The 25,849-nt window shown below is 39.3% G+C and overlaps 1 protein-coding gene across 9 annotated transcripts in view; it reads right to left on the bottom strand.

Annotated features, from left to right (window-relative positions):
• The window catches only part of rapgef6 (Rap guanine nucleotide exchange factor (GEF) 6), a 189,308-nt gene that overhangs the window by 89,467 nt on the left and 73,992 nt on the right, over positions 1 to 25,849 (bottom strand). For all 9 annotated transcript variants that reach the window (XM_036134009.1, XM_036134016.1, XM_036134011.1 and 6 more), the window contains 2 exons: positions 25,673 to 25,742; positions 16,762 to 16,908 (listed from right to left, as the gene is read on the bottom strand). In XM_036134009.1, coding sequence (XP_035989902.1) covers positions 16,762 to 16,908; positions 25,673 to 25,742 — 217 coding nt within the window. The remainder of the gene's footprint in view (positions 1 to 16,761; positions 16,909 to 25,672; positions 25,743 to 25,849) is intronic.

The raw sequence follows: 25,849 nt of genomic DNA, 5'->3' as shown, positions 1-25,849 counted from the left end.
AACAGCCTCCTTTGGTCTTGAAATGTTTTCCCGACTGTAGAAAAGCCAAAACTCCGTTCATTAAAGTTTGCCTGGAATCAGACGTCACTCTTCATGACAAAGTCTTAAGTGGACTTTCAGGGTTTTCTTAAAAGATGTGCTTCTTTTGCCCAACTTGCATTTCTTTTTACGATTACACAACTAGTCGATCCTTCTTGATAACAGCGATAAAGCTCAACGTAGCATAGGAGTGGGAAATAAGACAATATTAAATCGTGAAGGACTAGAACAAGTTAACACAAAAGCATTAATGTTGTTTACATTTAGACATCGTGGAATCTTTTAACCTCCAGATGTGAGCCAAACAAATCTGCATGTTCTCTAGCAATCAGTGTTTTTCACCTTTTACACTCATTTTCACAGTAAAGGAGCACAACTACACAGACTACTGCAGCTTCCTGTGTGACGGCGGGAAACAGCCTGGTCAGCTATGGCGAATCCGACTGATAGCTGAATGAAAGAGACCTGAGGTCAACCCAACATGTTGCTTTAACAATATTTAACTCATTAAGAACCCAGATATTTAAAGCAGAGCACTTGGGTTTATGAAGCAGGAAAACTTGTTTGTTAATTTTGTCCAAACGCGACTGACTGGAGCTGCACAAAATGAGGCAAACTAACTTTAATCAAGTACTAATCTCCCCATTGGAAACACAGTGTGCTTTAACCAAAGTACCTTTCAAAAAAATTATTTTACTCATATGCAACACCAACCTTTAACATACAGCTTTTTAACAAGTATTTACCATTGGAACAATAACTCGACTTATAATTTCTTAAAACTTGGCAATTATCCCATGACAACGGGCTTTCACCTAAACTATAATTAATTAAAAGTAATGTTAAGTTGCGATACAATCTGTTACAATCCTGCTAAAATGAAACAAACACATATTCGATGTCGCACCGAACGTTTTACCAAGCGTCAAAAACCCTTTCCCTTCTAATTTTCTTCTTTGTTGCGGCTCTTTATGCATTATCCAGGATGTACTGCATCGCATTCATGACACTAAAACAATAAAGATGAAAGGAGGAGGGTTTAAACTGAAGACAATAGAAGCTGCACGTCTGCTTGAAATGCTAATTGTAGGTCGCAATGGAAGAGACGATTTAGAAAAGGGACTGAATTAGTCTCCCCAGAAACAGGATTGAAAATCCTTGCCTCAAATTGTTAGATTTTTTGTTTTAACCACATGCCCCTTCAACTGTATCCATCTCATTATCGCTCCGTGCTACTATTTTTACTCCCTCAGCTCGCTGCTCCGAATCAGGATCGCTACCCTCCATCCCTCTCTCCTCCGTGCCAGCGAGGAGAGATACACCTCCCGACTAGGAATGACATCATCTTTTTCCTCGGCGGCCAATCGGATGCGAGCACATGGAACCCAGCCTTCGGAGGAGCGCTATGTACACAAGAGAGGCAGAGAGGAAAGCAGAGAGAGAAGCAGAAACAAAAAAAATAATAATGGGAGGCCAATGGAAAGAGCAGAGATAGTTACTGGGATAAAAGGATGAAACGAACGCACACAAATAGGCCCGCATAGACTCACCCATTAAACCCCACCAGTTCATATGAATGAAATTACAGATCGCTGAATGGATTAAAGACTCTGGGACTAATGGATGGGGCCTGTCAAGTGAGTGCATACTGTACATCTGTGCTTGCAATAAGAAAAAAAAAAAAAGAAGCAGTGCACACCAAGTGTGTAAGTGTGCACAAGCTGCAGCTTTTTTTTCCCTTTTTGCATATATGTATGCGCAGCGGCAGAACGTCTGCAGTGGCCCAGCCTTTATAAATAAGCACGCAGATATAAGCAGGGCTGCAGCTTCTCTTGTGCTCTTCCTTAAAAGATATCTCAATGCAAAGCTGCAAGACGGAAAATTTGAGGAAGACACGAACCCTGAACTTTCTTCAATGAATAGTAAAGAAAAGGCTGCACAGAAGTGCCCTTTTAAAGCCAATATGGCCTTCCTGATGTTGGCCTTTAACTGACTGGCACCTTGTATAGTTTTATTTAAAGGTCTGGCCAGCCTGTTTTGTTGTTGTTTTTTAAGAACTGGCACACAAAAGCTAATTTGTGTGATATGTTTACAAAACCTAAACAGTGGCTGATGATGAACAATGTGTGGAAGATTTCTTTATGGAGGTAGGAGTTATGAATCTGTCAAAACATGAGAGATTACATGCTCTTACAGAACACACACACACACAAAAATCAAGTTTTAATGCATTTTAGAAACAGGAAAAACAATTTTTTTATGTTTGTGTCATAGAAAACAGGTCAGAACCGATCAAGTGAAACCCATCAGGTTGATTGATGCGTCACTTTAACTTGTTTGGTTAAAGGCTGCAGAGTCAAATGAACAGAGACTGATTAATTACTCTGTTAATAAATTATAAAACAAAGCTTCCCTGTAAGCTTTGTTTTCTTTATCAAAAAGTGAAACATGCAACTCTTTTTATTGGATGTACTTTTTATAGGATCTCTGAATATGTAAATGATGCCACAATGGAGAAAAAAAACACAACAAGATTCTGTCGGATGATGAAAAAGAAAGGGAGTAAAATATGCATTATGAGATTAATGGATAACATGGAAACACTGTTACTGCTGTGCAGAAACAGCAGACATCTATATAGTGCATCAAACAGGGTACAATTTATATCCACATTAGCATAGCTATAGGCTAGGCTGCTTTCAACTGTGCTGCTCCTGGAGCTGGAACAACAAAGAAACATTGGAACATCAAAGATAAAAGAGTTGACAGACGGGCTAAAGATGAAGCATTCTAGGAAGGCCGACAGAAAAGAAAAAAAAAAACACAAGAAGCAAAACGCAGCGAGTCAGACGGCAGCACATATAAAAAGACTAAAGAGTTGACAGAAATAAAGCATACAATAAATGAATGGTAATTGTATCGTCTCAAATGTCTTTGTGTTTCAGACACGTTTGAGAGGCAGACTGAAAACACCAATAAAATCTCTATTATAAAGACACGGGGCCTCGCAGAAGTCTGTCAGGTTGTTGACAGAAACAAAAAACGTGTTTTATTAGGCTTTTATGTACTGTACCAATAGAAAGTGGTGCATAATAGCATTATAGCAGGGCTAAAAAAAAATTACAGATAGCATTATGAATTTTGATTCAGCTCTTTACTCTGATACCCATAAATAAAATCCAGAGTAGCCAATTGAGTCCCAAAACTAGTAGCTACAATAGTCCAACTGTGTAGTTAATGCTTGTATAAATACAGCTGCTGAGTAGAGGCCTCAGAGGTTTGTTAGAGAACGTCTGTCAACAGTTAGCATCACAAAGATCTAGGAACACGCCACAGAGGTCAGAGATAAAGCTGTGGAGAAGTTCAAAGAGCTGTCTGGCAAAGAATAGTGGGCATAAACAAATTTTACAAAGTACTGAACGAGGGTCTCAAAAGCAAAACATGGCACAATTTTCTGGAGGAAAAATTTTAACCACATATCTTTCTACCACATTACAATTATCCATTACTTTGTGATGTTCTGCAGTATAAAATCCAAATATAAAGCCCTGAAGTTTGCAGTTGTTAACGTGACAAACCTCAAGCGGCACGAGTACATTTGCTAGACACTGCAGTATTCAGCGCTAACCATCTTCAGTGTGGTTTCAAAGCGACAGTCACGACAGTGCGCCTGACCCGATTGTCGACCCGAAATGAAAACAGACAAGCGCACTCAAACCTTGCGCTCTATAGGTACAACTGAACATGGAGATGTGGACTTTGTAAGCAAAAACACAGAGCAGGACAGACGTCACACAGGAAACGCTTCCTGCAACTGTCTGTCTGCAACCGCCTGTGTTTCTGCGTGACTGTCGGTTGAAGTGAGGTGAACATTTTACTGAAGCGCATAGAAAAGTGGCGAGATGGACAAAGTCACAGAAAAAAAAAAGAGGGGAGGAAAAAGAAGCAAAGCAGTGATGGGAAGATGAAGATAAACAGTTTCCATGTGCTGGGAGCCTGAATGACAACCCCCAAAAGAGAGGAAGATCTAAAACACTTTTGTAAAATGTTACCGATTTAAAAACATAAGGCAGGAAACGGCAAACAGACAGCAACACATGCTGTGCAGCTTGCACTGGCCAGAGACCGGGCATCCTGTGAGTGTGGTTGGGCGTGCTGGGGAAATACTTGGGGATCTCGTCTTTCAGCCTGATGCTACTAAAACCAAAAGTCTACTGGGAATCAGTAGACCAGACTTCTCAGTATACTGTCACGTGCTAACAGAGAATGGTCAAAGGCAGTTTTTAAATGTCTGTCTCACTACAGCTCACATCAAACAGTTCTGTCCGGCTAATTAAAATGATATATACCCATCTAAAAAGATATATGTGTTAAATCAAGATTATTTATCAAGAAATATATATCTATGATAAGCCAGGACAGAGGTTTAGTGACACTGCAGTGATTTATTTTGTTGTCATTAATAAAACGTACATTTTTGCCTAAATAAGGACCAAACTTGTTTCACTGAGAGTTAAAAGAAAGAAAAACTCACCTGCAAAGCTTTAAATTCATATTATTCTGGTTAAAAAGTAAAAGTGAGTCACAGGGACAGGTTTAATTTGTTTGATTTATTTATTCTCATTCGAACATGGTATAACTGTCACTTGTTCTTTTAGGTTAATCGTATAGCGGAAAAAGTTATCAGATGTGCAGGTCTGCATCTATAACCCATGATTATCTGCATGGCACATCCCTGGGTGGACTCTTGGCCGCAAAACAAAAAGCGATTTTAAATACTGGCACAAAACCTTGCCAAAACATTCATTAAGACCTTAAAACACAAATTTAAATAACTAATATAATGCAATATAATAAAATAAAGAACACTAAGGTCACTGAGCCAAAGAGGATCCCAACCAGGTGAGCAATGAAAATAATTAATTTGAGGCAAATGAATTGTCATAAAAAAATTATATTAAGAAAAAAATGTTTTTAGCATCTTAATATCTCTGTTATCCGATTGTATATCAAAGAAAAAAGTCAAATTTTAAATGACTAACATGACACCAAGCCATTTATTTCTAGAATTTGTTCGATAATTAGCTTTTTTGTGTTTCATAATCTTGAATTAAACCAGTACAGCCAATCCGAGATCAGGCTCTTTCAAGAAACCCTCTTTGCACATAGTTTTCTTTTTAACATTTAACCAGAATTGACCATGCTGCAATGTACTCCAAACACCAAGGCCGTTGAGTTGACGTAGATGCAACGTCATAAACGGCTACATAAAAACGGTATTGTCAGCACACATATGGAAAATTGCACAAATACACATGTGGGAAAGCATTCATCAACAAATTGAGAAAATTTGCCCAAGAATTGAGCCTTGGGGTACAACTGAATCCATTTTTACAAACAATTGTTTCATGTAATTCCAGTCATTTCTCAAAAGGATTGCAATGGTTTAATCTCTCAGGTGCCAAAAAAAAAAAAAAAAAAATACTCTCAAAATTTATATCACCACAGCCCTAAGATCAATCTGGTTATTTCCTGCTATCTAGTAAGGAATGCGCGCACAGCATAAAAGAAATCTAAGGAACATATGGTGGTGCATCATACAAAATGAATCACGGAGATAATTGTAACAGACTGTCTCCATCATATCGTAACTGTATGCGTGTTTAATCATGTGGTATGTTTCTGTGGAAGTTAGTGTGTTTTTCATCTGAAGGACAGGACAGGAATTCCTGCTATTTAATCCAGCCCTTCCCTTTCCGACTAGACTCTGCAGAGACAGCCTTCAGAGAGGTCCGAGCCTAGAGGAGCTGAAGAAATGAAAAGATATAATCGGTTCGGAAATAAAGGGTGAAAACACAACAGACGCAACTCTTTTGTACAATCCCCAATACTGTTAGCCACACCGTCAATGCAATAGGGAGTTTTATTACAATTTTCTTAAAAAAAAAAAAAAAAAAATCTTGATAAGCAGGGACTGAACGGATAAATATCACCATGCAGGGGAAGAAAATATCCTTGAAAGATAAAAGGAGCGGAGAATGATAAATGGAAAGTAAACAAGCGAAGACACTGTGCAAGAGACAAGCAAGTGATGAGAGGAGCCTCCTGGATAAGAAACCCAGACAAGTGAAGAAAGAAAGGGGCTGTGGGGTGAGAAGAAGGGAAATAACTACCAGTGGGATTTCACAAGGTGAAAAAGAGGTAAGACAGGAGGATTAAAGGCTTTGTTTTTTTTCTCCAGGATACACGCTGTATTTTACAGTGGCTCATCTCGGCTTTTCCTTTGCAACTATCAGATCCGCCTCTGTTCTGGTAATGGTAACCTTGAAGCCTTCAGCCGTCCCTCATTTTCAACTTAATCTGATCACAGCCTCAAATATTATCCAGCAGATGCCCGAAAAGAAAGAGGGAGGATAAAGGTTAGACAGTGGAAGGGATGAGGCGGAGAGGAATATGAGGGGAGGAGACAGGGGGGGAGAGAATAAACAGAGAGCAATATAGAGTGGGAGATCAACAAGGTTGTCATCTTAGTGCTGCTGGTGATGTAATCCCTAAAATTAGCAGCAACAACAGCCGCAGACAGTAGCACCAGTGGTACGCTGTGCTGCCCGGCGTGTACTGTACCGCTGCTCTGCATGCAACCATGCACGCTGTCTGCACCATTACAGGGATAACTTAGAAATCTACTGTAGATCGGAAACGAAACAACCAAACACCCCGATTTACCACAAAGGAATTCACATCATCATCATCAACAGTAAACAAAATAATTGCTAGACATCTTGCGGTTTACGAAATAAATTTCAAATGGCGACGGAACGGTTCGGACCAAACGGCATCGCTGTGTTAGAACGGCTCAATCAAAGTCCAGACCTAAATCCAATAGAGAATTTGTAGCTGGACCCGATAACTGGAGTCCACAGATGCTCCCCATCCAATCTCACTGACCTTGAGCTATTCTGCAAAAAAATAATGGGTTAAAATATCAGCCTTACCCCAAGTGTGAACAGCTGGTAGACATACTCCAAGGAGCTGTTGCATTGCAGATTAACTCTAACAATTTTTTACCTGGTGTTTGAACAAATTGAAAACAACACATTCTTTTTTTTTTCCACTTCACAATTAGGGACTAGACTTTGTGTTGGTCTATTGTAAAAAAAAAAAAAAAAACAACAACTATTAAACTACATTAAAGTTTGTGGTTGTAATGTCATTAAATGTTAAAAAGTTCAAGGTGTATGAATACTTTTATAAGGCACTGTAAAAACTTGGCTTGGGTGTGGCCGGCTCTTTTGAAGGTACCAGTCCTGGAACAGTTTGAGTATTTTTGAGCCCCGGTAACAATTTGAGGAAGTAAACAACCCACAGATTGGAACATGAGGGCTGGCTCCGCTTGCCAGTTTGACGGGTAATGGCTTATTCACGTGTTTTACTTGCTTTAAATGCCCTGCGGTTTCACAGAGAATTACGACACAACAAGAGCAACTAACTTTGGTTCATTTGTGGCTTCTAGAGTAAATGCCTCCATTTGTTTGACACTTAATACTTTCTATTTAAAGAGCTATTTATAGACAAAAACGCAAACATCCAAACCTAAAGGAGTTTAAAAAGAAAAAAAAAAGCAGCATTTATTTGTTTTTTAATTTATATCCTACATCATGTTTTTTTTTTTTTTTTTTTCGCTTGAGCCACAACATTGAACCTCATATTCTCAGTTAAAATTATACCATGCATCCCTTTCAAATACCAATAATAAAGGTTATATCAATTAGAGCTCTGGCTCATCAATCAACCTCTCGTCCTTCGCTCCCTGACCTCCCCTTTCTCTCACCCTCATCCAACTAAAGCCACACCTGACATTTTCACCTTTACCTTTGAGCCCAACCCTTTCATCTCCACAACAACTAGCTGCCAACAACATTAACATTTTCCTTTAAGCACAATGATTTCTTCTCATCTCCATTTTGGTCAAACCTTTCCTCAGCTCAACACATTTTTTTTCTAAATCCCTAACGTCCTGATTGGTGCATTTCTAAACTTTGTGCATGCAAAGAACAACAACAAATGACAATTATTGGCTAAAAGTTTGAGGGTAAAGTACCAAAAACTTGTAGGATAACAGTCTAACATATATGGGAGTCTAACATTATGGAAAATGGAACAGAAAGCCCCTTTTTAAACATGTTTATGTCCATCATTGTTCATTATAAATAATTTTATTATCATTGTTTGCATTAAGGGCTGAGCTTTTTTATATTAAGAAAAAAGATCAAATTAAAGAACAGCTTAACAGGTAGACTACTGCATAAATAATTTTCTTTCCATAAGCACACGTGTTTACCTGCAGTATTCTAGTACTGTAAGTACTAACTTTTGAGGAATAGTCTTTCCTTCCTAATAGGACTTTTGCCTGCTTTGCAGCCTAAAACTGCCTTTTATGGATATTCCTGCATAGAAAGTTTGGTGTTATGGTTAAGAAAATAACTGAAAAACCTTTGCATTAATTTTTAGCTTGCTATATAAAAAAAAAGGAGCCTAATCCTTCGTGTCAGCTGCTTCAAGGACCAATAATTGCGTTGATGGGTCAAAAGGAGCTAAGCTGTTACTTCCAACACAGGATGCAATCCTATGTAAAACATTTGCACAAGTATTGGATATAATTTGCTACTATGAATGTTGATCAATTAAAGCTGATCAATTAATAAACTATAAAGCTGATCAATTAATAAACAACAAAAAAGTTAAAGATGGCAAACAAACGTCTCCTATAGTGTTTTCTGATCAAACCTACATTTTGGTCTTGTTATGCTTTCCTGTTCTCTCAGTTCTTGACTCTCCATCTTTCCCTTGGGCCTTACCAAGCTTAGCATGGGTAGAAAATCCCCCCGAGGGCTAAAGTAGTCTTACATGTGTCCAGATAGTATGAGACAAGATGACCACAGAAAGGAACTGGATGCCTGAAGGCAGCAGGCAGATTTTAGCAGAGGCAGGGACTCAAGTAGATCTTTCTAATATCTGTACATTAGTTTAGTATTTATTTCTCTAATGACTTTTTATTTGTACTCCCTACATATGAACACATACACTGTAAAAAGGGAACTAAAAGTAAGTACAATTTTCTTGAAATTAGTATATTTGAGCAGCTAAATAAGACTATTTGCCAATGGGGTGAGTATCTTTACGCCTAAAATAAGATTATTTGCTATTCTGCACTTGAAATAAGATGATGAATAGATGTTCCTACTTTAAGTACAACAATCTTATTCCATTGGCAAATAGTCTTATTTACCTGCTCAAATCAATGAAAAATGCAAAAATTTCAAGAAAATTTTACTTACTTTGATTTCCTTTTTTGCAGTGTATCTGCACTTTACACTGTTTACATTCTCAAAACTGGCTAGCTACAACTACACGTGTCAATAAAAACATGACATAAAACTTGTGACACAAACAAACACGAGGGAAAAATCAACCTTAACTACAGAGAAGCGAGACATTTCCATACTTGGCCTTATTTAAGAGAGCTCTTCAGTGCTGTCAGCTTCAGGAATGACTCATGGTGAATGCGAGTTTTGTGCCAACTTAAAAACTTGGAGCTTCTGGCGTTTAAAATATCTCCATCAAACATGAAAAATCCCATCCAGGTAAGCGGTGTAATTTTAGGAGCTATTAAGAGCTAATTTAGCAAGTAAGCCTGTTAACCACATTGGCAATACCGTAGGAGCAAGTTATTTTGGCGACGTTAGCAGCATTAAACATGAGCTATTGCTAATTAGCTCCAGATAACCCTCGATTTATTGCTGACTTGACTTTAGGCTTTCTTACAGAATTGGCTTCTTGAAAATCCAGAAGGCTAACATCTGAGTTCCAATAGTATTTATCGTTGTTTTCTTAAAGGGTAATTGACAATCTACTTGTACGTCTGTTACTGCTCTCTTTGGGAGATTGTTACACCGGGAGAAAACACATCACCTGGAAAGCCATAACCTAACTTCAGGTCCTTTAAAGAGGAAATTGGTAGAGGTTAGCCGATATTTGCGTTTTTATCCTGTATCTGCATCGGTTTGCAACAAAACTAGACAGTAATGTTTTTAATCATCTCTCTACCAACAAAGTGCAGGTTGTGGGCAAAAGAGGAAAACTAACTTATTTGTTGTGTCTTCTTACTTTATTTCATTTGTTTGAGCTCTACAAAGTTATTTTGTATCATTGAAGGTGAAAATTATCTTTTACTTTTGTACTAGAGTATATTTCAGAACATGCAAATTTTTTCTTGAATAAAAGGACTTAATTCGACCCTCAGCATTAAACACTCCTCACAAAAGAAACACCACTAAATAATACGCGTAGCACATGTTGCACTTTAATGATGTGTGGACACACAAATGAGAATAGCGATGATTTGGGAATGTATTAAAGAGCTGCTGGAAAGCCTTAATACTTCATTTTAATGCCAAGCAAGTCAAAACAAAAAAATAAGGTCAAGATTATTCAAACGCAAGCAGGGCAGCTAAGTCACTTTTTAAACCACACACCACAGAGGCTAGAAGCTGTTAAGGGGCATAGCTACATTACTTGACTTTTCTTTTTATTTATACATCAGTAGCTCACTCTGGTTGCATACAAAGGTTTTATGAAAGATTACTACGCCCTGCAGGCATATTAATTGTTATGTTGGTGTTTTATGCTTTGTTTTTACTCAGTTTGTCGATAAATAAAGCCTTTCGTGTTTATTTGTAATAACGGAAGTTTTATCTCTTGCAGCACACTGCGCATGTGCAGCAAGAGATAAAACACGGAAACGGCTAACAGCTATTAGCATCTACTAGCAAAACAATGAACAGTGGTCCAAGATCCAGTGAAATGAAAATGCAAAAAAAAAAAAAAAATTAGGATTCAAGAGGGAAATGTCTGGAATGTCGCTGGGAATACGTGAACGTTGGTGTTCACTGAAGCGGACACTCAACCTGCCGATCACTCAGATGTGAATGCAGCGTTTATTGACATTATTTACAAAAGGCTTGTTCAACTAGAGTTTTTTGAGGCACTAGTGGCCCTTTTATTGAAAGTAAGTTAACAGTAAGGGGGGCTGAGAGAGGAGAAAGACATGCGGAAAAGGAACGAAGGCTGGAGTCGAACCTGGGTCAGCCGCATCGAGGACTATGGACCCTCTACATGGGCTATGAAGGCTAGCCCTGCGCCACCGGCGAACCCAACTAGGGGTGTTTTTTAACTAAGCAAAGAGATCTTTACATACAATTATGTTTTCCTAATTTAGCTAAGTTATTTAGAAATACCATATTAGAAAAACAGTCTTCATCCTTTCTTGATATCTAAGCTTTCGAGTTATGCATGAGGTGTTTTTACTGTATGCACCTGGTTGACACCATTATGACAAAGCAATCATGAGTCACACCTGACACTTATAAACCACTGGAGGCGTGCAACATTAGATTTAAACTGACTCAGCGGTGACTTCAGTCACTAATGGAACTGCATGACGAGTAAATTTCATCAAAATGAGGAAAATGATACAACAAAACACAGCGTCACGGTAAAGTAACTCTAGACAGAAACAGGTCAGAGACTGGGTGCAGGTTTTGGTTTGATTAAAGTGAAACTGTTGAAGGTTGAAGCATCACAGTATGACTCCATAACAGTTCAATAAGCCTTTAGACTTAAACTATTTAAATCCTTTTTCCACATTTGTCATGTTACAACCACATGATTCATTGTATTTTATCAGGATTGTATGTGAAAGACACCTGCAAGGTTTTTGGGGTCTGTATCTTCCAAGTTTCAACATGTAGAGACTAGATTTAGGTCTGAACTTGATCGAAACCATTTAACTGATGCTCTGGCTGTGCTGAAGATACTTATCAGGCTGAAATCTGAACCTCTGCCCTAGTCTACAGTACTTTGCAGCCTCTAACAGGTTTATTGCACAACCTCATTACAGATACAGATTTTAAATGTTACCCAAATAGTTACATTTTGGTCTCATCTGATCAGACTCTGACTCTGAAGGCCCGTGGTGGACTGGCGACCTATTTCTCCTCCCGTTTGTTTAATTATCTGAAATTAATTTACCAACAGGTAAACTGTAGTTACTAATTAGATGATCTCCACTACATTTTTGAAATTTTATTTATTTATTTATTTAAAGAGAAGTGAATGCAGAAGAGTGTGATTATTTTTTGCAAGGCACCGTATACTATAGGTAACTACAGAAAAAATACATGTAATTAACAATATTAAAATAAATCAGAATTTAAAAAAAAATGAACCAATTAACCATATATTGTAAAATATCTTACATTCAGCAAAATTAGGGTGTAAGAAAATCAACTGTAAATTTTACCTGGAAGGACATGCAAGGGTTTTAACATTTAAAATACAAAACTCCTACTCTTATCAGACAGACAGGAATCCACAGTGGTTTTCCTGATTCAGAGGAAGCAGTCAAAATAAATAAATAAATCAATTCATAACAGAGGAGTGATTCCCTCAAATGGTTGTAATGTTCTTGGTATGTTTGCGGATTTGCAACTTGATTTATTGGTTTTAGCCAGTTATCTCCAATCAGGGTCAGCAACATAATATGAGCAGAAAGGCCTTCAAACAAAGGCGATCAACAATCACGCCCCCTCAGCATCTGTCACCTCAAAAGTGTATTCGATCCTTGTCGGCGGTGTGGGCTTTTCACTTCTAACCCAGTTAGCATGTGTCAGGTTACCCAGTGCGAGGGAGAAAATGCGTGATTGTTTTCTGGAAGGAACATAACAGCAAAACATCAGACATCTTGGCCTCTGTCACAGGAAGGTGACAAACCACAACGTTGCATCAGACGCCGGCGTCTTCCGCTGAACGTTGAACACAGTCGCTTCCTGCAGAGCACGGAGGAAACTGCTTCACAGTCCGCAAGCACGTTCAAGACAGTAACTTAGCAACCAGGAAACAAAGGCTAAAATAAGGAATTCTGATGGGAAATTGTGTTTTCAGACGTAAAATATCAATAAATCTACATTGGTAGATTTAGCACAAAGCGAACCACTGCGACACCATTCTTTGCTGGTTTCATCCAGCGTTGGGCTGAACCATCCTGTGCAGATGGCTGAACATGTTCTGAATTAATGACACAGAGGTCCTGGGGAGCAGCCTGGCTGTAAAAAGAGCCTTCGGAGTGGGTTTCCCCTGCAAGGCAAATGAGGTGACGGGTTCATTTATCCACCTTCTCCAGGACAGGAAAGACAGTAAGCCAGTGAGTCTTCTCGTGTCTTTCTCTGCGTATTTGCACCGTGCGTGTGTGTGTGTGTGTGTGTGTGTGTGTGTGTGTGTGTGTGTGTGTGTGTGTGTGTGTGTGTGTGTGCGTGTGCGTGTCTGATACATCAGTGAATCCCAGTAGTCTGCTGCTGCAGAGAGTGAATGTGCAGAATCTTCTGCCGCACTGGAAGAGGAATAAGGTCAAAAACTCAAGAATAGTCAGGAATAGTCAGAGCAAACATCTAAAAAAAGAGTAAAATTAAAAAATAATTCACTTTTGATCTGTTCAGTAATTTATCCTGACTTAAACAAAAATGCAATTTCTGCAGTTAACTACCCTTTTTTTCCCCCTGCGTTTCCATATTTTCTAATATTCCAGACGTCTTGAAGACGATATGGTGTGGGGGGGGTGTCCTTCTCGATTCATACTTTCAGAGACTCCATTCACTCCAGGTCAAACCATTATGAGGCCGAGAGACACCAGACACAGTGCAGAACAGTGATAATGGATTACTGATGTAATTATGGTTCAATAAGGTCTCCAAACAACATCCTTGATCTACTGCCAGAACTACACTTCTGTATAATGTGTGTGTGTGTGTGCGCGTGCGTGTATGACGTACTTTTAAGGCATCTATAATACCGTGAGAAATGGGGAAGCTTCCAGATTCCATTGAAAAAAAATTGGCAGCTCATATGTTCAAAACCTGTGAACTTCACATCATTTTCAAGACCTGGTTGATTTATTATTCGGTGGATAAATCAATAAATAATATAATTCTCAAAGCATTCTGGAGAAACAAAACGGCTTCACACAAAGAACCCAAGCTGGACAAATTAATATAATAACTTGAGTTGAAAAATACTTTCAGTAATTGAGGGTTAATTTATAAATTGGTTACATCATTATGCACAATTTCATTTCATCCAATGAAGAAGATTAAATTTGTATTTATCCGAAACAACCTCAAGAGGTGATCAGTAATGTGTTTACTGTTTGCTAATGCTTTTTAATGCCGATATGTGCCTAAATTGTTAGTTATAAACGGGAAAGTGAAAAGAAATAGAATAATCTTCCACCAAGAGTCTCGTAAACCTGCGGATCCTGCGAGTTTTACCTTAAGACTTGTGTAAATCAGCATGCCGTGGTTCCCAGGATGCATCTTGTTATGCTTCTGTTTGCCACATTCCTATCAGCCACCCACGGCGTCAGCAGACAGAAGTATGCGCATGTGTGCGGCAGCGTCAAAATGACCTGCTTTTCACAAAACATGCCTCTAAACAACAGGTGTCTGAATCAAGCGGGAACTATCTCTGCAGTCATCGGCGCCCGCACCCCGCACACATCAACAGGCACATCCAATTTACACGTAAAGATGGATGTAAGCAATAAGGCTGTATTGCTTCCTACGTTGTTGACATAATCCGGAGGCAGGGGCACAGCAGAAAATATGTGAAAAGGGAAAGCAAAAGAAGATGCAGTCAAAGGAGGAAGCAGGTAAACAGTCTGTGCATCTGACATCGGTGCCGTGTCGTCTTTAAATGAAGTGTGCCAGGAGCCCTACACGTCTCACAGCTCATTAATCCCTTGTGACACTGATGTTGCCTTGACACTCGCTACGAGCTTCTCCTGCTTTCCCACCCAGCTTCAATTTAATCCCAATGTCCTCCTCTGATTCATCTTCGTTTATCTTTTTCTGATCTGAGTGGCTAGGCTTTGAATCTTCTGCAAACATACTCCTACTTTTTTTTTTACACATTTCATCTCAACGCAATGACAGACATGAATCTCTTTTGTTGTGATTTTATGAGAGACGGCAAAACAAAGCAGCACATAATTGGGAAGAAGCGTGTAATCCCAACACCTGAAGACAAACCCCCAAGATAAAACACGGTGGTGGCCGCATCATGCAGTGGGAATGATGGAGCGGTTCAGGGACGATGAACGTATGAACTCAGCTAAATACAGGACATAGAGGGAAACCAGGTGGAAGCTGCCAGCCTCGTCAACACACCCGGATCACATAATTAGCAGGACTTTCTAAAAGGGGGAGTGTTGGTCTAGTGGTTTAGAGCAGCGCGTTTGCACTCAGAAGGATGCAAGTACCCGGTTCGATCCCCAGTGCCGGCACCCCGGGTTCTTGAGCAAGACCCTTAACCCCAGATTGCTCCCTGGGCGCTGCATATGGCAGCCCACTGTTCCCCAACGGTGATTGGTAAAAAGCAGAGAACACATTTCGTTGTATGTTTCAATGAAAATAAAGATGATATTACTATTACTATTTCTAAAGCAAAAGCGTGTGAGGAGGTAAGTCAGGCAGTGCGGTCAGGAGTGTCAGACTCGGGACATATGCAGAAGTTGCAGAACGCTGGCCTTGTCGACAAGATTGGTTTGGCTGAAAGCATAATCTTCAGCTAAAATGGCCCAGTCAAAGTACAGTCAAAGTACAGACCTAAACACAATTAAGGGCCTGGATGCACAAAGAATGCAAAGAAGCATGGGTAAAAATGTATGCGTCTATATTGGAAAAGCTGTTTGCGATATATCCCGAAAGTCTTAAAGACTAAATTGAGCAGAAGTACTGGCTTAAAACCATGTAATTGTACCAATTTGTGAGTGCCATCTCATTCAAACACAATTAGTTTGTGGCTTTACTTAAGGAGTTCTCTTGAAAGAAGAATGCAGTGGGATTTTTTGGCATCCCTTGGGGCTTCAAATGTAATTTTCAAAACTTGAACAACCTCCAGGAGACTTCAGAGGCAGGTAGGGTCGACAGAGGGCACTTTTAAGCTGCGCATTAAGCCCCTTTGTAACGCCCCGGGGAGCTCTGCGGGGAGCAGGGAAGAAGTGTGCGCGCCAACAACGTGTTACAGTCTGCAGCTGCTTGTGTGTCTGTGTGTGAGGCAAAGCGTGGCTCCAGATGATTAGCAGAAACCGTAACTGACACAATGCTGAACCCATTGATCCTATCAGAGGGAGGGAAACTCGCAGGGGCTCACAAGGGGGGACATACTGTGCACAGTTTCAATGCCAAAAGTAGTACAGGAAATACCCTGTTATCAGAGTTAACAGCCCAGCAGAGAAACATTTGAATCTCCAGCGCACATTTTTGTTTTTTTTTGTTGGGTGAATCAAACTTCTGGTAACAAGATAACGTTGGCGCCTTAAAAACAAGAGCGCTCAGCAGCACCACAGTCAAGTTTAGTAGTTGCCCAGCATGTAATACGTTTTAATATCAGTATATTGAAGGTTAGCCTGTGCATGAAACAAACGTCTAAAAACAGCTGAGTAGAACCCAAAGACTCTTTTCAAACGGATGTTTTCTATCAGCGGCAACTGACACCACCGACTACTCCGGATGTAACAAACCAGACCTTTAAAGAGCTTTAAATTCTGCCGGCGCTTTAAAGACCGCCGCTAAACAAACCCACCAGCGGCAAGCGATGACATCCCCTTACCGTGCTGCTGTAGCCGCCGGGCTCTTGGCCATCCGTGATGAGTTCCCGCTCTCCTCTGGGGTTGACCCTCCTGAAGCGCCGCCTCGACCGCCGTTGGGAGCCGTCTCTCTGCAGCGAGCCGTCGTCCCCCTCGGTGCCGTTATCCACCTGAAAAGCACAGCCGACACGCTCCTGAGAACGGAAGCTTCTGTGAGACCCGGGCCCACAACGCTCAGGCATGTAGCGGCAGCTGTGCGACCGGTCCAAGTGGTTGGAGACCTCGGGGCACGGTTCAGAGCAGCTACGTTTGAGCAGTTCGGACTTTGGGACCTTATGAACAACATTCAGATTTATAAAATCCAGGTTCTGTTCACAGGCTTTTGATTCCTGCTCCCCATAATCCGAGTTCAGGGCATCGACTCCAAGTAGAGTCTCGCTGTCTGGGCTGCAACCCGTGAATCTGCCGCCGTCTTTTGTTCGAGACCCCTCTTCGGGTCCCTGAGCGTCTGAGCTTTCAACCTGCTCCTCTGCCGGCTCCTGGTTGAACATCCAGTTCTTCCAGAGCGCAGAGAGCCGGTGCCAGCGCAGCACACTCATCCGGATTCAAGGACGGGATCAGAAAAACACATAAAAGCAGGAAATACCACAGGGGAGGGGAGGAAAATAGGAAAACCCTCTTGTGCCAACAATGTATAAAGGCTGTGTCCAAAAGTTGGAAATCCGAAATCCTTAGGGGCTCCTCTGCGTTATATCCTTTGAGGGGAAAAAAAATAAAAAAATCATCCGGTAAGACTTGAAAATTGAAAATAAGCTGCTTTTCTTTCTTGAATTTGGCAAATATATCAATCCGGAGAGTCTGACGCGGAGTTTAGAAGCTCAACAAGTTGCATAGTGACAAGCTTACTCACATGCCTTCTCGCTCACTCTGCCGCCTTCTGACACGCTCAGAGAGCATAAAGTCAGCCCACAGTTTCCTCCAGGAAGCCGTAAGTACACAAATATCCTCGGCAGGCAGAGAAAAACAGCGCAGTATGAAGATTCCGGCCATACAATTAAATCCCTGCAGGCTTTTTGTGCAGGTCAGTTTGTTGAGGGAGGAATTTGTTTTCATTCTCTGTTGCATAATAGTAACTCAATAGGCTTATTATGTCAGTTAAAACCACATTGTTTATCAGGAACGCACGTAACAGAACTCATTAAAACATTACTGCTTTGATTTTTTTGTTTAAACAATAGGGCCTTGGTTTTAGGTTTTGTCTCGTTCATCCTGATAATTTGTAGTAATGGCGTGAACATTAATTTTGCACTTAAAAGAAAGGAAATTAATTAGTCTTCTATGAATAGCACACTGGTAAAAAATGACAATTTATAGAAGGACTTATTGACCACTTTTCCTTACAGCTATTCTGAGTTACTGCTCTCTCTGGATGCATTATTAGTATTACCGTTACCAATAAATCTGTTTTCTTAGTTTTTCCTTCCATAGAAAGGTTTACCTCACAAAGTACATTTTTTTTATTGTGTCCCTTTCTGGGCCAAAACTATGGCACTATTGCCTCTATTACAATTGTGTATTTTCTTGTATATGTTCTGTGTATATATCCTTTTATATAGAACGTACTCCTTGCTTCATCCTTCTGTTAATCATCTTTCTGGTGTGTACAGTGGGTGAGACGTGCAAACGCGCTGAATATACATAAATGCGCTACAAACAAAACGTACTCCAAACACAAAAAAAAGAGGCTAATGCATAAGCAAAGGCAAAATGCTGCAAGTAGCAAAAACAACTGCAAGTTAAGAAAAGCTGCAAACTAGCTCCGCATAACGGTAGTCCTCCAGACCACTAGGGGGAGTAGAAAACCAACCAAGTCAACCAAGCTTGGATAGAAGAAAGCAATGGTACACTTTCCTTTGTGTTTTTTAAACACTAACACTTTTAATTTATATAGTAGTTTGCATTTCGGATGTGTCCATCACTGCAATCTGAGGTCTGTAGACGGCAGACCGTTGTCTACTCCCCCTAGTGGTCTGGAGCACTTCCGTTATGCGTATCTAGTTTGCTGCTTTTCTTAACTTGCAGCATTTTGCCTTTGCATGTGTCGTGTGTCAGCATCGTTTGTGTTTGCGCAGCATGCGCAGCATGTTTGCTAATTTCTGTGATTGCAGCATTTCTCTGTTGCTGGATTTTTCCATTACGTGTGTTTTGTGTGTTAGCCTCTTTTTTGTGTTTGCGGGGCACTTATGTATCTGCAGTGACTTTGCGCCTCTCGGCCACCATAGGTGTGAAGCCATGGACACAGATATTGCTGCCACTAACTTTTTTTTTCGTTGCTTTCCTTCCAAAACAAAGTACCCCTGTGCCACTGATTTAAGGTCTAGTTATATCTCTTCTTCCACGACAAAGCCACTCACTTCCTCATTTCTTTTGTATTTAACCGTCTTTCCTGCCACTGATACTCTTATTGATGACATTAACTTTGTGGAGAGTACATATACATTTCTGATACTTTAAGTACTACACAAGGTTTGTAGTGAGCCTTTAGCCCAGAAACTGTATCACAAACCCCTCTTTTAAGCAAGGTGCCATTCTTTTTTTGTGGGAGGACAAAAGAAGAAACAAAGAAAAGGATCCATGTGTCAAGAACTATTTTATTTATCAAATGTTTTAGCTTTTCTTGTCTGTTCATCCATTTTAACGTTGTTTTTTTTTCCCCCTGGTAATTTGACTTTGGGTGTCTGAGAACTATTAACTACCAATGCATATACTATTTAGTAAACCTTAACCTACGTATTGCATGCATTTGATGAGAAGCCTAAATTTGACTTCAGGTCTCTGACATGCCATCAGTAAAGTTAAACTGTGGTGAGGAGATTTGAAATGAGAGATAAAGATTTTGTTACACTGAATCATCACCACAAGCCGAGCCTTTGTGAAGATACATGGTGCAGTCTCTCCTCGGGACGGTCATGTGCACTGACAGACATCTTGTACATAAAGACTCATGACCGCAAAAGGAGCACTACTGTGTTAACTAGAACAACAATCTTTCTTCTGTTTTTATATGAAACAAATTCCATAAAAGTTAAAAAATATGAAACAAGTGCATTCACTGTAACAGAAGTTTTATAGGTAGACATAAGTTAAATCTGAGCTAAGATTGATAAAAACCAGTTTTAAAATGGATCAAATCAGGCTTAACCAATTCTGTAATTACTAAAAGTTAAAATAACAAAAACGAGCCTGTTTGAGATAGAAAAAAATAGTAACAGCTGCACTAGTTCGGGACTGAAGACTCTAAAAGAACTGGATAAAGAGTAGATACCAGTTAGTAGTAAATCGGGCTAGTGCTAAGGTCAGTGTATCCTGTCTAAGTATAAAAATGTCATCTGCCATAATCAGCCTCATGAGACACTGCCTGAGGGTAGCAGGCGGCTAATTCTGGTGGCGGAAAGGTTAGAAGTGTGCCACACTTTCATGTTTACAGTGAATCTTCTTCTCGTCTCAAATGCCGCCTGCCTGTCTGTCTGCCTGTCTGTCTGCCTGTCTGGGTGACTGAGGGAGAACCCACCATCCATCCCGTGATCATAAACTTCAGAATGTTCACATTTCCTGCTCTCAAATCTCAAATACACATGTATGTGAGGAAGTTCACGTCGACTCATCCACGGGTTTACATTCCTGCTCTATCTGATGGGCTTCCAGTCAGCGTGCATCGCAGAGAACTCGTCTCTCTTTATTTGTACTTTCGTAATTCCCGTCTTCCATTCATTTCCCCTAAACTCCCGACTCACGCACACAGAGGAACAACTACGTACTGTGCGCCTGTGAATGTCACTCCTGTCCATCCTGTGACCAGAGTCATGACAGGAGCCACAGATCACATTCGCCCTACTATTCCCATGGCCCCAATTAGCTGATTGGCTGCAGTGCGGTGTGACTATACTGCAGTCCCCCCTCATCCTTGTGCATTATGGGCTTAGAAGGAGGAGGGCTCATACATTCACGTTTGTACAGGCTCTTTTTTTCTTCTTTTTTTTCCTGAGGAAACAAAAATGATGAAATGCGTTCCCTGCTGTTTTTATTTTTGTGCAGGTCTTAATTATTATCAGAGCCAACACAGTGGTTTATTTTCATTATATTTGCACCACCACACAATTCACTGTCATTGATAGCTGCAGGATTTATTCTGAGTTAGCCCTTAAACCAGAATTGCTCCTGCTTGAAATCTGCATCATCCTATTACTGTACTGTAAAAAAAAAAAAAAAAAAAAAAAAAAAAAAAAAAAAAAAAAACTTCTCTCCCAAGGACAGATTCATCTGACAGGAAACCTTTTAACTTCTAGTGTCTGGGTTTTAGTTGAAACATTTCCCGCTATTGTTCCAAGCACCCAGACAGCACTCACTGTTCATCACTTCCCCAGCATAAAAAAAATAAAATCTAAATCTGAAAAATACAAGCAGAGCAAAGATATTTGAACTTGGACAGCTTAAAGTTGTGAAAAATGTAAACATTTACAGCTTACTAACTAAATAAGTAGCATAACTTTGATTTCCAGGTCTTGACAAGAGATTTTGACATTTAAAAGCATTGCTTTTTTTATTTATTTAAAATCAGGAATAAGCTGAGAGTGGTAATGGCGCAGGCCTACGTACTTTGTGTGTCGCTGTCTTTGCCGATATCTAATTGTTGTGGGGGAAAAAACCCACTGTGGTTTAAAGAAATCCTAAAGGAAACTCTGTTGTTGCAGTTAAGGTAAATGGTGAGATATAAACAGATAAACCGGTTTGTTGTGCCTGAGAGCTGACATAATGAAGCTAACCCTGTAACATTCCACATTCATGAGGAAAACTTATCTACCACATGCAGGATAATTAGCATCAGAATGAAGCACTGAGCCAGCCAACCATGACAAAGTGACATCAGCGGCTTATTAATGACGTAATTAAAGATTACTGCAGAGGAACTGCATTGAACTTTCTTTACTTGCAGTGTATACATATTTTTATTTATTTTTCCGCTTTGTCCTTTATTAATATGCAACATGAAAATGTACTTTGTACAGCCAATAATACTGTAGACTCAAGGTTTAATGCAATTCTTGTTGGGATTTTTTTTCCACATACTAACTTTATTGCTCTTAAAATGTTTCAGACTTCGTGTTTAACTTCTATTACTGAAAAAGTAAAGGTTAATGAAAAAGTTTGGTTTACATCTACTGCTTCAGCAAAGTTAAATGAATGCTTTGTTTAAAAAAAAACTGTAATAATCCAAAAGGCGAGAAGAGCCAAAAATAGTTTGTTTTAATTTTCAACCAAATAAGAGAAAATGCACAAAATGTAATTCAAGAAAAGTAAAAGAGTTTCAATATTTTATTATATTTAGTTGAACTTTTTTATAGAAGGTAAAATGTGTGATTTATATGGCAAATTTTTATTTGAAGTTGAGCATATTTTAGTCACATGAAATGTCTCAACTACTGGTTCAGAGAAGCTGAAAAAAAAAAAAAAACGAGCCCATTTTATTGTACTGACTGAATCTAGATCTAGTTACAAAATATCAAGTGCCTATTCAAAATAAATCTCTAACTGAGCACAAGTTAGAACGATACATTCAAACTTTAGAAATAAATCAAGTCTTATTTGATAAGTCCAAGATGGTTTCTTTGTTTGTTTTAGTGGTTCCCACAGAATAAAGGAATGTCTAAAACTTTACAGGGATGTCATTTCTGTTTTATTATAGTTACTTTTGATCATTGTTGTACCTTCCTGTTGTGGTCCATGAAAAACATTAAATAATTAAAAAAGATAAACAAGACGGGAATATGCAATGATATCAAATCCCTCTACGGACGTTTTTATTTTTATAACGGGAACAACAACTTCCCTACCCTCCCTTACCTCTGCTCCACCAAACATACTTCACACAATCTGGATGATAAAATACCGGGTTGTTTAATTTGTTCCCAAATAATATATATACACACAGTATAGATTTTTATTTTTTTCAATCTCACTTTTTTTGCTCCGACTACAAAAACCCGTCTCTAAAGCTTCACACAAACCAGTGGTAGAGTCAGCACCACTGCTGCTGCTTTTACAGCTTCAATAGCCTCTAAATGCACCCAGGGGGGTAGTTTTGGATTAAATATCTTGCTGAAAGAGCACCTCACTCCTATAAAACTCTTTCAATAATGAGAAGTTTCATGGAAACTGTGGGTCAAGGTGAACTGTGTAGCCTTCAGTGGTGCGGGTGGTTAAAAAAGCCTCGAGGCTCCTTTGTCAACAGAACGACTTATTCCAACTAATCAGCCACTGCGATTTCTTGTCGTGAGATAGCCGTGCTCCAGGGGGGTAAGAGAGCAGAGAGGAGATAAAGAGGCATGGGGTGAATCATTGAAAGGTCAACTGTAGGTAAAAACAAACCCTTCGTCCAACTTTAGTTTTTGTTTTCGGTCTGTGTCACAGGTACTTTTCAGTTAGTGTTTTCTTTGTCTTAAGGGTCTCCTTGCTTCCTGTAAGCAGGTGGCAAATTATCTGTTCGACCGTATTTTGACAGGACACAGACTTTTATATCAACTGTATGCTCAGTTACAGAGGGCCCACTTCTCTTAGCCACTTCAAAATGGGGGAAAGAAACAAGAACACAACATTTAAAGCAAGTTGATTTGTGCTGATCTTCAAAAAACTAAACAAAAGAAAAAACCAAGAAAAATCAAGAAATGGCTTCAAGAAAAGACGTACTGAGCTATACGTGCTGATCAACAGTCAATGTAGTAATTAGCAGAAATGCAGCTGTTCTTTTCAGTGAGAGATTACAGTAAAGCGAATAGAGACACATCATTACCAAGGCGTCTAATAACTGATGTAAATTAAGACATTTGGCAAATATGGACCCATTCTAACAGATGGACTTACTGCTAGTGTTTGACTCAGACTGAAAATAGAGCAAGAAAAAAAGGGAAAAGTTCATTAAACAACAAGGAAAACCACCCTGTAAAAACAATAAATGATTAATGGGAAATCCCTTTTAATCAGTAACTTTCTGGAGTCTGCAATGCTTCTGCCCACCACGCAACTACGAAACATTTTGACTTAGTGGTTTAAGCATATTTTCAACAATTTCCAGCTATTTCGTTAGATCTCTGACTATTACATTCAAATGACATTTGAAGCACTTAAGCTAAAAGGGTCCGAGTTGGTGTGAAATATTCTAGGTCTATTTTTTTCCCCAGCTTCAATAAAAGTGTACTTTCCTGTAAACACGGGGAATTTTCCCAGTAGACACTCTGGCTCTGTTCTATGAAGTAAAGCAGCAAGGGGGGTAAAAGGGACGTTTGTAGACATGAAAATCTTGCAAATGATTGCTTCAGATTTAAGTAAACAGAATGACAGTACCCCCCATAATATGGTGGTTTCATTGTGTTTTCCCAAGATACAGTAATGACTTAATCCTGAGACATTAATCATGATTTCCTGAAAATGAAAAGCCTCCATTTATCATCAAATATCACTTTGTCCTGAGCGTTAAAGGACAAAGTCATAAGTGTCTATTGTTTTTATGGAGGTTTTAAGATCAAAAAAGTTGTTTATTGGGAGAACGGAAGAAAACACAAATGTAAAATGTTAAAGAGCTGAAATAGATTCTATAATTCCCTGGACTCAACTTCCTAGAGTTTTCTGTGACGTTGGTTTAAAATGGTACAATATTAAAAGTTCACAATGAATTTGTGACAAATATCTCTACAGTGGAGAAAAAAAACTGAATCGATACCTGGACAGCTTGATGGATACAGGGATAGCAGGAAGGGAGGGGATGAAGAAAAGGTTTGAGCAAGGAAAAAAAAATAAAAATAGGAACACAGTGGAAAAAAATTAGGAAGAACAAAAACAAAAACAAGGAAGGACACAACAAAAAAGGTAAGTGCAAAAGAAGGAATGACAAAGGATGGAAGAAGGAAAGTAGGAAGGACACAGGGCAGAAAGTAAAAAGTGAAGAAGGGCACAAGGAAGGAAGGAAGGACAAAATGAAGTAAGACAAAGTCAAAATTTGACTACAGAAGGATAAGGAACCAGACGTTGCTGTTGAACAAAACAATATGTTCATTTATGTCAAGTTAACATTATTTCTTGATATTTTTTATATTTTACCAGGTAGTAGGAGTAATCAGCATCCAACTACAATCATGTTATATGTTTCATTTAACCGTTTGACTACTTAGACCCTGTGAGAGCCGGGTTGTTAAACGTTTACTTTTCACAGAGTCACTAACAACAAAAGTTGATTCTCTTATCAACTGCCAAGATACTTGTGTGCTAATCCTTTCACTCTTTAATCAGTAAATACTATTCTATGTTGACATTTCTAGCCTACTGTGATGTATACAAGACATAAAACCCAACGATAAAGTTGGAATATTGCTCTAAAACCACTTTAGCTAAGAAAAGAAAACAGCATAAGTCTGCTACAACGGATTTTATTCTAATCTGCCTGCTGTACAAAGTCTGTAAATTGCAATAGAAAAAAACCAGGAAGATGAAAAAAACAATGTGGGTTTAAAAAACAAAACAACAATAAGCAGACGCAATATTTATGTGAAATAAAAAAAAAAATATGCACGAGCTTTCGAGAAATAACGGTCTAAAAAGAGTGCTTCACTATCCCTATATATTTTAGCCATATTGCTGAGACAGAGGACGCAGATGGAAAAGAAAGGAGGGAAAAAAAAGATAAAAGAGAAGGATTTCTTAGAGAAGAATAAAGCAGGAAAAATACAAACATCAAATAAAGATGGATGGAAAAAAAAAAAAAAACAGGACGGATATCAAAGGGCAGAACAGGAAGGACGGAAGGATAAAAGTGAGGCGCTCTGGGAGAGAGAAACGGGGGGAAACAAGTCTAAAAGAGAGAGAGAGAGCAGCATCTATACCCACCACAATCATTTCTGATGGCTCCAAAGTGATGCATTCACAGCCTCGCCTGCCCCCCAGCTGCTTGCCAAAACTGCAGAGAGAACGGAGAAACGGAGAAAAAACGTAAGTACAAAATAAAAACAGACCTCAGGCAAGGATGAGAAATCAGCTCCCAATGACCACAGGGGCAGATGCATT

Source organism: Fundulus heteroclitus, unplaced genomic scaffold (genome assembly GCF_011125445.2).
Source record: "Fundulus heteroclitus isolate FHET01 unplaced genomic scaffold, MU-UCD_Fhet_4.1 scaffold_72, whole genome shotgun sequence".
NCBI classification, from domain to species: Eukaryota; Metazoa; Chordata; class Actinopteri; order Cyprinodontiformes; family Fundulidae; genus Fundulus; species Fundulus heteroclitus.
This window is presented reverse-complemented; position numbering and strand designations above follow the sequence as displayed.